At 37.2% G+C, this 16,485-nt stretch overlaps 1 protein-coding gene across 1 annotated transcript in view; it reads right to left on the bottom strand.

The window, feature by feature from the left end:
* The window catches only part of LOC137047002 (serine/threonine-protein phosphatase 2A 55 kDa regulatory subunit B beta isoform), a 104,799-nt gene extending 88,890 nt beyond the window's left edge, over positions 1-15,909 (bottom strand). The window contains exon 1 of the mRNA XM_067424533.1: positions 15,620-15,909. Within this exon, the coding sequence (XP_067280634.1) occupies positions 15,620-15,698 (79 nt within the window). The 5' untranslated portion in view covers positions 15,699-15,909. The remainder of the gene's footprint in view (positions 1-15,619) is intronic.
* Positions 15,910-16,485: the final 576 nt, after the last annotated feature.

Below are 16,485 nucleotides of genomic sequence, written 5' to 3'. Positions count from 1 at the left end.
GTATTCTGACACCTTTCTATCAGAACCAGCATTAACTTCTTGAGCAATTTAACCTACAGTAGCTCGTCTGTTTGGTCGGACTACACGGCCAGCCTTTGTTCCCTATGTGCATCAATGAGCCTTGGCCGCCCATGTCACCGGTTCACCACTGTTCCTTCTTTGGACCACTTTTGATAGATACTGACCACTGCAGACCAGGAACACCCCACAAGAGTTGCAGTTCTGGAGATGCTCTGACTCAGTTATATTTGTATTTATAGGATATTCCCACTTAAAGCCAGCATATATAGACCTTGTTATAAAGTTGTACAAAATAATTGCCTAATGAGCTACAGTATACAAATAACTCTCTATGGCAAGGGTAAAACTGTATCGGTTTAACACATCTGTCTGTCATCAGTTGCCACTTCCTCATGCATATATAATGCAAGCCAGATGCACATCTACATGCAGACCAAATCCCTTGATTCGCTCATGCCCACATCTCTTGACCCAAATTTACACCCATATTCCTTTTCTCACTGCTTGATAAATATTTATGTCAACACTTCACTGTCAACCATTGAAATGTTTACATGAATCATATATTAGCATGAATGCACAAACACTAGAACTTTAGATAATTGAGTAACACAGCTGTGCAAGTAGTGTGCATCATGTGACAGGTGTATGGCACAACTTCACTGCTTAATGCTCAATCAAACTGCAACTTCAGTTCTCTGTGTAAATGAAACCCTTTTAAAAGTGTGCCTCGAGAGCAACAATAGCATCATTTGGGGGCCAGAACCAGGCAAGTACTGCTGACTGACTTCTCCCGTCATGAGGGACTGCAGTCAAACCTCTCAGAATGTGAAACAACCTCAGAGCCAATGGGGCTGTCTAGACTTTTCTGCTTTTATTGGGCCATTGAAAGCCCCATGAGGCTAAGATGGCTGAGCTAACAGATACTGATAGCTCACAAAAGCACCTTTGACGGGTGAAATCAAGGCACCTGAACTCTAGAATTCTGTTCAGAAGCTTTACACAGTTCTCCACATTCTTGAATGCATTTAATGTGTTGTAGGGGTGATGCATTGAGGAATCAACTTTCCCTTGATTCCCTTTTGATATATAAAAGGTCATGGTAATATAAGAATATCCTGTAAGTTTCAGAGCTGAAAAGTTCCTTGTTAGTAAAAGAAAAGCTTGTATAGACATCAGGACAAGAAAACGATAGTGTGCTTCATCCTGACGTAATCGCGTGACGAAACACCGCCTCTACAGAATAATAAGCACATGTAATTTAGTAACCCCACCCACCGACTCATGGAGCTGTTCAGATTGCGCTAGCTAGTAGCAATAAACATGCGGAAGATAGCAAGATATCGCACTATTCCTGGTTGTGAAAGAACACAGTCGCTGAATAACCTTCCTTCGGATCCTAATATAAGGAATTTGGGGTTGAACTCTATTTTTAATGAATTTACTGCTCACGTGGGGAAGACATGTTCACTTAATTTCACTGCGGAATCATTTGTAAACTCAGGTCGATGCTGCATTTGCAGACATATTGAGATTATTTTCTTTATTGGATCCGACAGGAATGGTGCAACACACTTATGTGAGCAAAACGTATAATTTTATATGTAATAGTATTGCATTGTTATAGATCGTTTTGATTATGTGCGCACGCGGTTCATGCTTATATCCACAGATCGGGCGGGCCATGCAATATAAAAATAATATTCCAATCAATCGCGGGTGGATGGGAAATAAATTATTGTGTTTGTTTGATAAAGACATTCATGAGCAATGTGGTTAAGAGAATCACTTCGGTTGTCGCTTTCAAAACAATCCCTCCCTCATGTGAACTGACAGGGGCATAGACATGACAGCGGAGCTGAAGCTCATTAAATATGCTAATCGTATCCAATCCTAGCCGTGGGCATTTACTTCCAAGTCTCCAGTGCGGCACACCCAACAAAACCCAGCGTTCAGGAGAGAACCTCAAAACCAGTGTAGAAAATAGCCTATTACATATTAGTTATGATGTTTTTGAATATAAAAACAACACGAACATCATTAGTTGACCTCAGACAACAGTAAATTTTTTTTGAAAAAGCCAGTTCATGACACCTTTAAAAAAAATACATCAGCAATTTTCCAATTAGGATAAGAAAACAGGAAAGTGGAGTTTATTTTCAAACCTCTGTTCAGCTTTATTTTGATGATGTGATACTCATTTTATATTTGTTCAGATCTATTAAGGGTATTATTAAGTAGCTTACATTAAAAATGCAATTTATGCAAACTTTGTATACGCAAATACACAAGTATACCTCAATACGCAAGTAATATTGGAAAATGACTAAGTGGTGCAATTGTCTAGAATAAAAAAGAAAAATGGTGAAATCATGACCACCAGACCGGATCTAGAGTTTTTACTAGCTGTTGAGATCTAGACAAGATCAAGACTTTTAGGCGTTTAGCCTGAGACATCAACTATATATAGTAACAATTTCAATTTCATTAAGTTTGATTCACTTTTGATTTTTAGCTTATTTAAGTGCACATTCTGTTATAAAATATGAATTATTAAATTATATTCCTTTTACTTGTCTCTCTCCCTCTGCCTCTTTCTCTCTCAAAGCCAGCATTGACACAAAAAGGCTTATAAAGTAATAACGGATATACTTGGTTTTGAAAGTTCAATGTTCCTGATACAGCCCCTGAGGGAAATGTGTTTCGTTATTAAATAACCTGTTCTATTACAGCTCAGCTGATTCTAGAGCTCACATAATGACAGGCTTTTTGCTGACCTGTTTACTGTGACATATATTGTGCACCCTAGGTCAAATTCACTACAGAGTATTTTATTCAAAACTCAAACTCATGGCTGAAATGCATTATTATTTTTACGACTTAAGTAGGTTCACAATCTCAACATAATAAAAGTTATATTGTATTGTTATAATGTTATAATATTATTTATTTTTAAATAGTATTTCTGCTGAATAGGGAAAAAAATAGATGGGAAAAAGGAAACAATTGCAAGAAATATTGTATTATAATTTTAAATTAGATTAGGTACTTTATTGCTTTTTTATTACTTTTTACTTTTTTTAAATTGTGTGAGCTTGTTTTGCATTAAAAATATTTCATAACCCAACTTTAATACTTTCTGTGATAACAACAAAAATTTAACTTTAAAAAAAATCTCTTATGCTTGTCATAAAAACCCATGACTAATATTGTGTGTCCGAAATACGTTTATCTGTTTCTGTGACTGTGAAACTTTCAAAATCAAGACTTGTACATGGTGAGGAATCAAGCATTTAGCAGGTCAACATTAGCTGTCAAAGATGTCCCCTAATACCCGGTACAGTGTACGATTTTGGGCTGTCCCGGGTGAAAGATGACCAACTGTGGCAATTTCTGTAGTCGTGGCTCGTAGACGTTGGTCCTATACCATATAGTGAGAGAGGTTCAAAAACAGTGATTGACTGTCACACAACTCTGAAATAAAGGTCCCGTTCTTCGCGTGTTTTCGAATTTTTGATTGTGTTTACAGTGTGCAATATAACATGAGTTCATGTTTCGCGTGTAAAAAAACACAGTATTTTTCACACAATTTACTTATCTGTACAGCGCTGTTTCCTCTGTCCTAAAAACGGCCTGATGATTTCCTTGTTCTATGAAGTCCCGCCTTCAGAAATACAAAACGAGTTCTGATTGGGCCAACGCTTCCTGTGTTGTGATTGGACAGCAGCTTAGCGCACTTCAGAGCCATTAAGAGAGAGAGTTGCTCTGGCTATATGGCTATATGGCTCTGGCGCACTTTGCCCGTAAAGGTCCCGCCTCTTACCATAACAGGGAGATGCAAGCACTGAATGTGCGCTCTTCTCCACGTGGGAGAGCAACAAGGCCACGCCCCCTATTTTGCGTGTTCTTGTGGGCGGAGGGTTAGTCAACAAACGGTTCTAGTGACGTCATTACATCCCTGCACTTCCTGCTGTAGTCCAAACCGGCCGTTCGCTGTAGGCTTTGAAAGGGAACTTCTGTTAAATAAAATATCTCGCTTGGCATTGAACTTTGAGCTTTACAATTTTACAGGTATTATTTATGCAATAACAGCAACATTGCACACTAACCAAAGTTTGAAAGATGGAATCGCGAAGAACGGGACCTTTAAATTCCATGTCGTCAAGAATGTGATTGGTTATGAAGGCACACGTGATCCAAGTTAGCTTTTTTTAAATGTAGAGCTACAGACCCTTGTACCTCCCAATAAGAAGTACCTCCAAGACCTTCAATGGGTGTTTCACATAAGAGAGACATCAAAAATGTGCCGGGACAAGGCTTGGGAACCATTATGAACGCGTACATACACACAAACACACACACACACACACACACACACACGCACACAAAGGCCCCAGATTTGTCTGACAGATCCCGTGAAGAGAGCACCTGTGTGTGACTGATTCTAATACTCCAGAATGTTCTGTGAAAATAAGCTCGGCTTTTGAGGAGAAAAAGAAGACGGAGGGATGAGGTGGAAATGAGATGTCAGTATCTATGAAAGGAAAAAGCAGGTGAATTTGACAAAAGGCGCTGGAAACAAGACATAAAAATGTCAACAAGTCTGAGTTGGACATCAATCATTTGTAATCCAGGTGGTACAAACATAATGTTTTTCCTATACCTTTAAAGTTTGTGCCTGTTACCCATTTCCAAAGTCTCACTATCTTATTCTTTTTCCATCATTCTGACTGATGCTTTTCATCCTATCATCTTGTCAAGTCAAGTCGAGTCTGCTTTTACTTCTCGTCTCACATTCAATCTAAAAACTTCCTCACTACTCATGCTTTTTGGCCTCCTTTTTCATACTCAACAGTTCTACACAATTAGGGAAATGCAAGCTCAATTTCATACATTGTTACAATACAAAATGTCAGAATGCAACTCAGAAAACAGCGTTCAGAATACAGAACACTAAAAACTTTAAACCATTTCAATTTGCTGCCAAAAATACTTATCAAAAAGTGTTTGAGACTGGTGGAGGAAAGGAAAACCGTGATTAGATCTCAGTATAATGACTACATGACAAATATCTGAGCAACAACAAACACAACAACATAAAATGCAGCAAAAATCAACAGTAGCCTAATTTGCTTTTTTATGCTACGTCTGACGTCATCGTCGTGCCAGTTCCTCTTTATTCATAAGTTGAATACAGAAGTCTGCCAGAATCTAGATATTTCACTTTCTAATGTGTTAAGTAAGGGATCATTTGTACACCCAGCCGGTTGTTATCGCAGATTATTACACGGCTCTGTGAAGTACTTGATTCTGATTGGTCAATCGCGCATTCCAGCGGTATGTTATTTCCAAATAACACCCGCTCATCCGGGTAATACGAGTTTTCTTGACCAGTACTACTTCTATGCTTAACGCTGGCGCCATCTTGTGGCTTAAACAGCCGTGGGTTACAATGGAAGATTTCAAGGCGGGTTTCCTTTATAAAGTTTTAAACATGGATATTTTTCTTACACAAACGCATCGATTAGAATCAGAAGTCTCTATTAACCCATCGGCGTCGTATGGAGCACGTTATTTGACGGACAGCTGCATTTTTTATGGACTTCAAACACAACTACAACTACTGCTGGGATTAACGTTAGCCTGGACTTTTTAAATATAACTCCGATTGTATTTGTCTGAAAGAAGAATGTCATATACACACATAATGACTTGAGGGTGAGTAAATCATAGGCTTGGTTTCATTTTTGCGTGAACTAACCCTTTCAGCATTCATTTTCAACATTTAGCAAACATTTGCAACTTTTAAAAAGAAATCAAGTTGAAAACTCCATAACATCAACCAATTTTTTTTTTTTAATTGATGTAAACTGTGAAATGAATTGTATCACAGTAATGGAGTAACATAATGATCTTTTCTTTTCTTTTTTTATATTTTAATGCAGAGAACATGAATTCTGGTCAATTTTTACTCTGACCTACTATGCCAGAATTTAATGGCATTGATTTAATTTTCTTCTATGGTCAGTTTTCTCTTTCAGGTCAAATACTGTCATGTTGGAGCAACAGTTTCAAGAGAACTGCAGAAACCTTTTCATGTAGCTTTCAAAATAGTTTAAGGGCACAGACATTTGACGGTATCTTAAAGGGATAGTTCAGCCAAAAATGAAAATTCTCTCACTTACTCACCCTCAAGTTGTATCAAATCTGAATGACGTTCTTTCTTCTGTGGAACACAAAATATATTTTGAAGAATGCTGGTCACCAAACAGTTTTGGTTACCAGTGACTTTCATTGTATGGACCAAAACAAAAAACGAGATCCTCTTTGGCTTAAAGGTGCCCTAGAATAAAAAATTGAATTAACCTTGCCATAGTGAAATAATAAGAGTACAGTATATGGAGATCACATACAGTGAGTCTCAAACACCATTGCCTCCTGCTTCATATGTAAATCTTGTACATGAAAAACACCACGGAAAAATAAGTGCTTCTCAACATAATGCCACCTGTGACGCAATTGCTGGGGATCATTTATATGTACGCCCCCAACATTTGCATCTGTCCAAACGTGCATTGTCAGGCGGAACTGACGGAGCCGAATCATCGGGACTGCAGATAAACAAGACACTCGAGGATAGCGAAAACGGCAGCTTTCATGGACACACGTCATGTTCCAGGCTGTGCAGAGGATGTGAGGACTTTTCTACCCTTCCCACAGATAAAAAATGTCAACAGTCATGGTTGATGTTTATAATAGGATACCACAACAATTTAATTCAAGATTGTTCGTTTGCTCGGCCCATTTCAAGCAAGCTTCGCACAGTGTCTTAAACGAAAGGGGCAATTACAACTGTTTTCCTGCAAGCAGTAAGTAGTGATTTATCCACTTATTGACTGTTTAAACAATTTCTGATTAAATTGAAAGTTTCTTAGAGAGACAGCATTGTCTAGATGATGCAAGATGCTAGTACAGTAACAATAGGAAACTCCAAGTACCATACAAAACTAAATAGTGTATCTAATGACAAAATACAACTGTAGATACGTTGCTTACATATCGTTCACTCGATCTTTCTAGCAAACGTCACCTTTTCCACCATATAAGTTAAAACGACAGGCATTTGACAAGGCTATTCATTTTGTAAAAATACCTATATTTATATATTTTTAAACTAAAGTATGATGTTTTTGCATGCTTTCATTAAGAGTACATCACAGTTACTGCGTAGCCCACATTGTGACTAACGTTAAATAAACATGCAATATCGTTGATGAAAAAAGAAGAGTCTAAAATCACTGGTTTTGGTTTTGAGGGAACGAAGAGTGCCCGTACACTTTAAAAAAACTGGGTTAAAAACAACCCAAGTCAGGTTGAAAATGGACAAACTCAGAAATTGGGTTGTTTGAATGGGTCCATTCACTACACTCTAAAAAATGCTGGGTTAAAAACAACCCAAGTTGGGTTGAAAATGCACCAACCCAACAATTGGGTTGTTTTAACCCAATGGTTGAGTTGTTTTAACCCAGTGGTTGGGTTAAATGTTGCTTAAGACAACCCAATTGCTGTGTAAGAACAACTCAACCATTGGGTTAAAACAACCCAATTGTTGGGTTGGTGCATTTTCAACCCAACTTGGGTTGTTTCTAACCCAGCATTTTTTAGAGTGTGCTTACGGTTGCTAGATTTTAGTAATTTAAATTCCCCAAACAGAGCATTTCTGTGAAAAGAACACGTATACTATCCATATATATGGGTGGCAGTGGCTCAGTGGTTCATGTAGGTTGTCTACAAACCGAAAGGTTGGTGGTTCAATCCCCGGTTCCACCTGACCAAGTGTCGAAGTGTCCATGAGCAAGACACCTAACCCCAGCTGCTCCCGACGAGCTGGATGGCGCCTTACATGGCTGACATCGCCGTCGGTGTATGAATGGGTGAAAGTGAGGCAAAAATGTAAAGCGCTTTGGATAAAAGCGCTATATAAATGCAGTCCATTTACCACTTACCAGTATGCGTTTACCTAAACATGTACAATTTGGCAACCATATGTTGACAACCTCTGTGCGGATGATCTTAAAACACCTATAAACAAGTAAGCTGCATTTTATCAATCTCCATTTAAGATGTTCTGCTTAAAGTGTCATTCATTCAGTCTGTGTTTTGTCAACTGAACAACTGCACTGAACTGACATTGCAAACTTGTAACGATTAATCGCACAGCTCTATAATGACAGACAGATTTCTTAAAGGGGGGGTGAAATGCTGTTTCATGCATACTGATCTTTTTACACTGTTAAAGACTTGGAATCCCATACTAAACATAGACAAAGTTTCAAAAGTTAAGGTGGACGTTTGATGGGAGTATTTCTTTGTCAAAAATACTACTTCCGGTTAGTCATAAGTTTCGGCAAGTTTTTTGAGATCATGCGTCCCCTTTGACGTTAACGGGGGCGGAATTTCCTTGTATGGGCCTTACGGACAATTCTACCGGAAGCGCGTGAGAGAGAGCGAGGGAGAGAGCGAAAGCAACAGGCTACGCCCATCAAAGCGCTGGCTTGTAGGATGCTAAACAGGTGATATAACCAGTAGCTACTGACTTACCCACTGATAGGCCGGCAGTCGATCTGTATTAGCACTTTCCTCACGCGACGGGCGAATCACTTTCCTCACAGAGCGACTCACTTTCCTCACGCGGCAGGCGAATCACTTTCCTCACTGAGCGAATCACTTTCCTCACGCGGCGGGCGAATCACTTTCCTCACTGAGCGAATCACTTTCCTCACAGAGCGAATCACTTTCCTCACAGAGCGAATCACTTTCCTCACAGAGCGACTCACTTTCCTCACTGCAGCGCGCTGCTGCACACGTCATTATTTAGCTCCGCTCACATGACACGCCCCCACCCGCTCGGCTTTTTTCGGAAAGACTCGGAACAGCGCATCTTTCTTATATAATTATAAAAAAAAAAAGACTTTTCGGAGATATGCAGGATGCAATGCTACTCTATAGGTACTCAAGATTAACATGACACTGACTGAAACTGAGTGTTTCACCCCCCCTTTAAAATATCTTCTTTTGTAAATTATGACAGAATTTTCATTTTTGGGTAAACTATTGGTTTAGGTGTGTCAGGTATGTACAACATGACTTCCTGCTTACCATGCATTCGCAATGGCCTATCTTCAGTTTGACCTATCTGATTTTCTTTAACCTGTTCTTCCTTACATCTCTGCACTCCAATTACATCCACTCTCCTAAGGCCAGTCAGGAAAGCGTTTACATGCTACAATAGAACAGTGCATCTGTGATATGCTCAGTAAACAAACAAGTGTTATTCCAGGCATCTGTGATCAGCAATTGTAGGTAATATACATGTATACTGTGCATTCACTCATGGGCTGGATCAATGCAATAACCTCTACACTGCTTTTACACATGAAATGTATGATGCTGCTTTGTGACCACTGTGTGATGTTATCTTAAGCAGTAAGTGGCAATTAGCAGATGCCCTTATACAAAGCAACTTATGGTGCACTACTAAACACATTTCCAAACCCCAATTACAATAACTCTGAAATTAGACAATAATAAGTTGACAGTGTTGTTTGAAACTCAACACAAACAATTCCTCTATCTCTAAAATCTGATTGGTATATTGTTTCGGGAACAAAGAGGGTATTGATCCATTAACAAGTCCAACTTGACAAATTTTCGAACTATTCTGTGAACCACAGCTGTGAGAAAATATCAGCTGAAAAAAAGAAAGAAATAAAAATGAATAAGTGGTTGGCCAAACTTAGCCCTTAGATTCTTCTGTTCATGATTCTGTGTAGTATACAGTGCTAGGTAGTAAGTGAGTAGTAATAGCTAAACTTTCTGCGCATTTTTAGCCATTCCTTTATACGACAACAGCATTTTGGCTGCCTGAAATCAGGGTTCAAAGTGAAAGTGAAGTTATCGTCTCCATGTAATATTTCTTTAAAAAGTGAACGCTAACTACTGGCCTGGCACACATAAGACTGTTTTTAATCATTTTCGCGGATCAGTGTGAAAAGAGATTGTTTTGACAATGTTGTCATCTGTACGCAAAAAAAAAAATATACTGTTTTTCCTTAGCAGTTTTTGGTACATTTGTGTACCCTTTTATGTGATGGTGCTATTATTCTCCCGCGTGTTTTCCCTTTTGATCTATTATTAAAGACTATTTATTGATATTCTCAATCACTGTCCGTTTACTACAGCAACTAAAAGTGACTAATTTATTTTTCTTTGTTGTGGAAAACAATGTATAGGATGATGCTAGGGGTGTAACAATATATCGTAATACAAAAATGCAACATTATGTACTGTTGATATAGTGATTATCAGTGTTATAGTTCACCCAAGATAAAAATTACTGGGTGAAAAAAAATTCAAGTTTAGAGAGTTTTAGTGTATGTTACATATAATGAATACTGCATAATGCAATGGGGGATGTTTGTGGGCCCTGATGATGCCAAATGTCTTATTTTACCAGTAAAAAGTGACCTCCATTATTTTAAATATATATAGTCAGTGACATAGTGTAAGCATAATCGTCTAAAATAATTCTGTATTTCAGCTTCAGAATCATGAATATTTTTATTCTGGTGTCACCATTCGTGTATTGGGTTACCAGCACCAGCACTAAATCCATGCTGGATTTAAAATGTAAAACACTCGCATATGTGAGTAAATGTTCACTCTGGGCGACTGAATAATATCAATCATTAGCCATTGGCTTATAAATTCTTAGATTTTACTCACCAGTGTGTGCATTAGAGGCCAAGAATAAGTTTAGCACAGATATATTTTTTACTCGCTGAACACTCTGAATGAGCGTGTGAGAATCTGACGACAAACCGTAAACTTTAGTGTGAAGGTGGACAACTTGGCGTCGCTTTCTTGAGCGTATTTCTCACAGACAAATATGCGAGAGAGAGTATAAAAGTATAATATAATATAATAAAGTATATCAGTCTGGTGACTATACTAAAACATTTACTAGCCAATGGTGAATCTATTGCCAAGGTGGGCGTAGAGGGTTGGGCTAAGCCTATTCATTTTCACCCCCAATTTAATATCAAATGTAGCATTTTAATCAACAGTACATTTTTTGTTACCATTTTAGCATTTGTCTTGGAGAGCTGCAATAATATCGTATCGAATCGTGACATGATGGTAACGTTGCATCCCTAGATGATGCATAGGGTCCACTGTACACTGTAAAGGTTGATGTGCGACTATGCCATTAAAACCCATCAAAAATGTTTTTTGAATAGCTCTTCACTGTAGTGTGACCTTTATGAGTGAATATTGTCAATACTGATATGAAACAAAAAAGGTTTTAGGATAAAGTGTTAATTATTTAATATTATTTGAAAGACATCATTTTTACATTTTAGAAATCATAGATTACTATTTTTGTTAAGCATTTATTAACAAAAAATTTGACAACACAATTGAACAGGCGTAAATAAAAAGTTCAGCCACTGAAAATATATCAGTTCACTATCTGTTCGCAGTATTGTAGTCAAGCATGTTATCGGCAAAAGTATTTTAAGGTTGACATATACATGGATTTAATTCTAATTGCACAAGCACAGTACTTTACTGTAAAATTCCCAGGCACTGTTAACAGGATTGCATAATACTGTATTGTAATACATCACTTCCAGCAAGGGAACTGTAACCTTTTAAGATCCAATTGATCCGGCCTGGGCAGCAGACACAGATGGAGACAGCGGGAGATGAGAGCACAGAATCATGCATGAAGACAGACAGCCAACGGAAATCTTTCACAAGACTCTGAGAACCACATACAGCATGTAATGATGATAACCCAGTGTTTACATCTTCTGGATGAAAGAGGAATCAAAGGAAAATGAAAGACAGAAATTGAAAGGAAAAGGATGGCAGAAAAAGAGCTGCAGGTGTTGAATAGTATTGCATGTCCAATATGTTGGCTACAGGAGAGGTTGTTATTTGAGCTGGGTTTGTAATGAAATATCTCTTTCCGGGCAGAAACTCAACACTTATTGTAACAGGGCCCTATAGAGCTATCTTTATATTATAGTACCACTACTACTGCACCAGCAAGGTTTGAAAAGAGGTATTTCCCCCTTAGGTTCATTCTGTCCATATATATATATAGGTAACAGAAAAGGATCCAGACTGCATCCTTGCAAATACAATTTAGTGCTTCTATAAAGATAAACTTTAGTTTTGTTTAAAAACTGTACGTTGCTGAACTCAATTCCTGTATGCAAATATATTGGTAGCTAAATTGTATAAAGACTTCGGATGCAAAAACCTCTAACTCTATACTTCTGACAATTTTATTGTAATTTTTTATAGTTAAAGGTAATTTATTAAAGGTACATCTTCCTGTCTGTGGCTGTGACCAGTGCAAGCTTGATGACTGATGAAAATAAGATCACTATTAAAAGGAAAAGCTGAACATTAGTTCACACATAATATATATTGTTAAAATTGTTACTGCATTTATTTGTTATTTTATGTAAAAATTCTAACTTATACAACTGTAAAAATGTATACATGTTTTTAATAAACAGAACATTACATAGTAGGTCTGAGCGATATTGAAGAAAAATGTGATATGTAATATCTTGTTTAATACGGTATTTGATATGCGATACAATATTGCTATTAGTGTGTAAAATCTATTTAAAAAAATAAATTATTATTTCAAAACTAAGAATGATACCATTTATGATTCTTTCTGGGAAAAGAAAGCATCGCTACAACTTCAGAAAGTGTTTCAGAAACATTTTTTAAATATAATTTTAACATCAATGTACACAAACAAAAAATGGAATGCCAATATTTAAATACCAAAAACTCTTTTCTTGACTTGGTAAAATATAGTTATATCAACATAAAACTTAAGATCAAGAAAATCCAGGTAAACAAAGACACCTGAACTACGGGTGGACGATTATTTTTGTTATTTTTAATTTATCATAAAAAAATAAGAACAGTAGTATTCACATTAATTAAATATACATAGATAAATAATAAAGCAATATACAATGGTTATTCAACCAAGTAAACTGAGTGATTTTCTCATTTCCTTTTGTTGTCTGTCACTTTAAGACCTAATGCTTGGATCCTATTGACAAGCATTCGGCTTCTTTCCCCAACTGATATCGTTCACTTAAACGACTGTGTTTGCAAAAATACTCATCAAGACAGCCATTTTGACATAACTGTGTGTGAATTTGACAGTTTGAGTCTGTAACAAGACATGAAACAGAATTGAAGAGATCCCACGCTTTCAGAGCAGTGACTTGTGCACACATTTCGGTGTGTGTGTGTGTGTCAGACAGCAGACAGCGCAAGATGGCAAGGAGTTGTTTTTGTTTTAATAACTCTTTATAACGTCAAGCAAGGCACATAAGTAACTGTCGTGTGTTCAGTCTATTCTCTGCTATATGTGTTGACCTAAAACATACACTTTTCATGATGATGAAGTAGCCTATTAAAATCACTCAGATATTGCATGCAGTTGCAATATGCATATTGCGATATGTACATTTGCGATATTTCGATAATTTTGATATATTGCACAGCCCTAATAGTTACAAAATTACAATATTTGGACTCTCTTTTTATGTAATTAAAAGTGTAACGGACATCAATTTACATTTGATATATTTAAAAAATCAGCTGACTTTGTCTCCTAATTTTAAAACACCACCACACACCACTACCGCATATCCATTGAGACTCTAAGTAAAAAAGCCTGTGAAACTGCTACAGGGTAGACATAAGCAATACAAACACACTGATTCGCCATATTCCACATTAAATAATAGTTCTGAAACATGTTCAATTTAGATGTGAAGCCTATATCATATTTGATACATGACCTAAGACCTCTACATTATCATCATGATAAAAACTGAAAAACCTGTTGCACACAATCTTCTGCACCCTTCTGTGTCATCTGGTTGATAGTTTATACTATTTAGTAAGTGAAAGGCGTTTTATACGGTGGCCCAGTAGTGCAGCCGTACTAAATTAAACCACAACACAACAAAATCACCACAACACAACGAAAACGAGCCACAACACAACGAAATCACCACAGCACGACGGTGTCATGACAAACCCTATCCGCCTGTGAAATCGTGTCTGCTGGTAGCGGTTTTAAATGTCTGATCAAATGTCGATATACAATGGTTACACACTTAAAATTGATCGTAGTGTTTATATCTTTGTAAGATTAGCCAATCTATAGAGAAATGGCAAGGAAAACTAAATTTATTGCACTCTGAGAGCCCCTCGTGGACGGGAGCATTTCCGTTGTGTTGTGGCGATTCCGTCGTGCTGTGGTGATTTTGTTGTGTTGTGGCTCGTTTCCGTTGTGTTGTGGTGATTTCGTTGTGTTGTGGCTTGTTTCCGTTGTGTTGTGGTGATTTCGTTGTGTTGTGGCTTGTTTCCGTTGTGTTGTGGTGATTTCGTTGTGTTGTGGCTTGTTTCCGTTGTGTTGTGGCGATTCCGTCGTGCTGTGGTGATTTTGTTGTGTTGTTCCTTTTTTCTGTTGTGGCGATTCCGTCATACTGTGGTGATTTCGTTTCTTGTGGCTCGTTTCCGTTGTGCTGTGGTGATTTCGTTGTGTTGTGCCTTGTTTCCGTTGTGTTGTGGCAAATTTGTAGTTTTGTGGTTTCATTTAATACAGATGCACTACTGCCACCGTAGTAATTCTAAAAATGTCAACCTTCAGGTCATGCTACATGTGTCTTTTTTAATGTGAAAGCTTTGATGATTTTTGTGAAGTAAACATCTTTATTATTAGTATTATTTCTAGATAACAATTTACTTAACTGAAACAACTTGATAATACATCCATAATTTTTTATGTATCAAATATGATACATCAGGCTTTTGAGGAACATGTATTTGTAAATTTCTCAATCATCATTGTATTGCACTACATTATATCTGTTCATTAGCAATGCCAAGGTCATGGGTTCAATTACCAAGAAAGACAAGAACTGATCAAATTATATTCTTGAATTAAACATCTGCCAAATGCATAAATGTCATTTTAGTTCAATTAGTATTTAACGCACACTAACGTTGGAATAAAATGTGACCTGAGGCAGTGGTTGCGTGTCAAATTATAGGCTGCCTTGTGCCTAGTAGTCATATACAAAGTAGAAAGTGGTAACATGCACATTTCTTCTACGACAAAAAACTACAATGACAACTGTTCATTTATGTTACAACAAATGTATGTATGTTTGGTATGTGCCTTCTTCATTAGTTTTATTCAGCACTTCCAGTGTGTGTTCCAAAATCTACATTACAGCCTAGACAGCACTATGATTGGGGCATCATACATGTAGACGTGAACGCGCCTACAGTGACCCAAAATGTTGTCTATGTTGATTGCCCAATGCGTTTTTAGACACAGCCCGCGTTCCAAACGTCGAGCAATCCAATATCAACAAACATCTAGTTATTTATAGAGAACACTCTCTTGCTGGCACTTTAAACAGTGGAGCATCATCTGCACTCACGTACTGTCAGAGTGCAGCGAACAGTCACTTACCCTCGGTGTGACAGCTGGAGGAGAGGAGGGTACTCGGCGGTCTGAAGATGTAAGGCAGGTACCGGGAGAAGCATTTCATCTTTTGACTGGATTAAGTATGCGCATTACTTTATACTGTCCTCGTGCCGCTCACGGACTCATGAAGTAGGGGAATGAATATTCGATGGAACAATCTCACGTTCACTGTCTCGGTTGGAGGGAAGGCGTCTGTGTTACTCCGGCTGTCCATGCTTCTCCTTGCTCCCGCTTGCTGCTGGAGGATGGCTTGTTTTGCCCCATGGTGGGAGGGGTGTTTGTTGAAAGCAGCTCCTGCGTCTGTCCGCCTACTGGCCGACTTCGAATTTACCGCGTCATCTGGTGAAACTCCCTGAACAGTTGGACTAATGAGGTCATACTATTTTAGGCTATGTAGTAAATTTATTTTTGTTAGTTATTTTATTTTTAATTGAACATGTAAGTAATATATATATATATATATATATATATATATATATATATATATATATATATATATATATATATATATATATATATATATATATATATATATATATATATATATATATATATATATATATATATATTCAATAAAATAATATATATATTATTGTAAGTAAATTTAAAATGTAATATTTTCCATGTTTAATGTTTGTTCAAATGATGTTGTAATAAATAAGACCTACATATTGCAGTATTCCATATTCAATAAATACATGATAAAGTTTAATTTAATTCTGATATACACATTTAGATATTCCACTCTTCATTAATGGAGTTAAGCACTCAACTTAAAGTCATTTGAAGTTTAACAAAATTTATATAAATTAATAATAGCCTTCCCAGATCTCACAGTGATCTCACCATGA

The sequence above is a fragment of the Pseudorasbora parva genome, chromosome 18 (genome assembly GCF_024679245.1).
Source record: "Pseudorasbora parva isolate DD20220531a chromosome 18, ASM2467924v1, whole genome shotgun sequence".
Lineage (NCBI taxonomy): Eukaryota > Metazoa > Chordata > Actinopteri > Cypriniformes > Gobionidae > Pseudorasbora > Pseudorasbora parva.
The sequence above is the reverse complement of the archived record's forward strand: the minus strand, read 5'-3'. Positions and strand labels throughout refer to the sequence as shown.